This window comes from Octopus bimaculoides, chromosome 20 (assembly GCF_001194135.2).
Source record: "Octopus bimaculoides isolate UCB-OBI-ISO-001 chromosome 20, ASM119413v2, whole genome shotgun sequence".
In the NCBI taxonomy this organism is placed as follows: Eukaryota; Metazoa; Mollusca; class Cephalopoda; order Octopoda; family Octopodidae; genus Octopus; species Octopus bimaculoides.
Window position 1 is genome coordinate 45,220,093 of NC_069000.1, and position 1,713 is coordinate 45,221,805.

Here is a 1,713-nt window from a genome sequence, read left to right on the forward strand (position 1 = left end):
GAGAGAGAGAGAGAGAGAGAGAGAGAGAGAGAGAGAGAGAGAGAGAGAGAGAGAGATACAGAGAGAGGGAGAGAGAGAGACAGTGTGTGTGTGAGAGAGAGAGTGAGTGAGAGAGAGATGGTTAGATAGATAGATGGATGCTGGAGATTCGCTGATGGTTATCGTAATTATTTGAAATGCTTATGGGCGGTGTACAGCGGACAAGAATAACTTTGTTCACTTGAATATCTTTCACATCCTGTCTCCTGATTCCAGGCAAACATCACATGATACGGCCACACCCAGGTATCTGGAGATTTAAACTTTGCTTTCTTTCTTACTTTCTCTCACCTCTCTCTGTGTTTGTCTGTCTGTCTGTCTGTCTGTCTCTCTCTCTCTCATCATTTTTCTCTTTCTCCTTTCTATGTTCTCCTCCTCTCGCTCGCCCATTCTCTCCCAGCCGTCAGAATACGCGGAAGTATTTATTAAGCTGTATATATTTTCGTAACCATTGTAGCCGATTAGAGATAGTTTAATCTCAGAATAGTGTCGACAGGAGGTCAGTTGAGCTTGTGATTGTGTATGACGGTTGGAGGGTGACATTAATGAGATGGTGAATGGTTGTTCAAGTAAGTTATAATCTATCTATCTATCTATCTATCTATCTATCTATCTATCTATCTATCTATCTATCTGTCTGTCCCCACCTCTCTCTCTCTCTAAGTAACTAACAAATTTTTTTTTGTCTAACATTGCAATTCATCTAACACCCAGTCGTATCCAGACATAGGCGACGTTTTTGGCTCGAAGAAGGCCGTGGGAGACACGGCCCATCTTCGGGCGTGGATGGGGGCACACGCCTAAAGAAAAAAAAGATTTCCGGTCATTTTTTGCTGGTGGAGCCATTCAGGAAGTCCCACAAACTGCATTTTGGCTATGGTTGGTGTAATCTGACACAATTGATAGTTTAATATAGCAATTTCCTATATCGACATAAACCCTCGAAACTGTTGATGGAAGGTGTAGGAAACAGATAATAATATATCGACCCCAGTTCATGACTGGTACTTCATTTTATCGACCTCCAGAAGAATAAATGACAAAAGTAACCCGGGCATGGATTTGATCTCAGACCAGGAAGAACCTGAGCAAATACTGCAAGGCCATTATTGTGTTTTATAAGACATTCTAACGACTTCAACAATCCATTAGTCTTGTTTGTGTAAAGTTTCGCCTGAGCCAATGGTTTCTGTGGAAAATTGGCATTTCTGTGTCTTCTGTTTTACGTAACGGCGTTGGTTTGTGATGCATAATAATGTTTGTTTCCAAACGTTGTACTTAAAAACCTCGCGAGACTTGGACGTTAACTAACCGCCTACTGTGTTTGCGTGTTGGAAGAATGTTTCTTGCTTATTTTTGTGTTTTTTATTTGTCCTTTTCTTTCTATTTTCTTTTTTGTTTTGTTTCCTAATCAATCAATGTGATTTTCTTCTTTCAGAACACAAACTCAACTTTCATCATCTGAATACGTAATTAAAACTGGAACGGTGAAAAACACCATCATCACGTGACACTGACCAAACACCTAGTCTTTCTCTCTCTCTCTCTCTCTCACTTTCCTTTCTTTTCTTTCTCTCACAGAATCTACGTATGTATACGTGTGTGTATGCATTATGTATTTAGGCATGTGTGTATATATATATATATATATATAAAGACAACTCTCTCTCTCTC

General features: G+C 39.8%; 1 protein-coding gene across 1 annotated transcript in view; it reads left to right on the forward strand.

The window, feature by feature from the left end:
• The window catches only part of LOC106870134 (cholesterol transporter ABCA5), a 57,112-nt gene extending 56,811 nt beyond the window's left edge, over positions 1–301 (forward strand). The window contains exon 29 of the mRNA XM_052974985.1: positions 256–301. Within this exon, the coding sequence (XP_052830945.1) occupies positions 256–301 (46 nt within the window). The remainder of the gene's footprint in view (positions 1–255) is intronic.
• Positions 302–1,713: the final 1,412 nt, after the last annotated feature.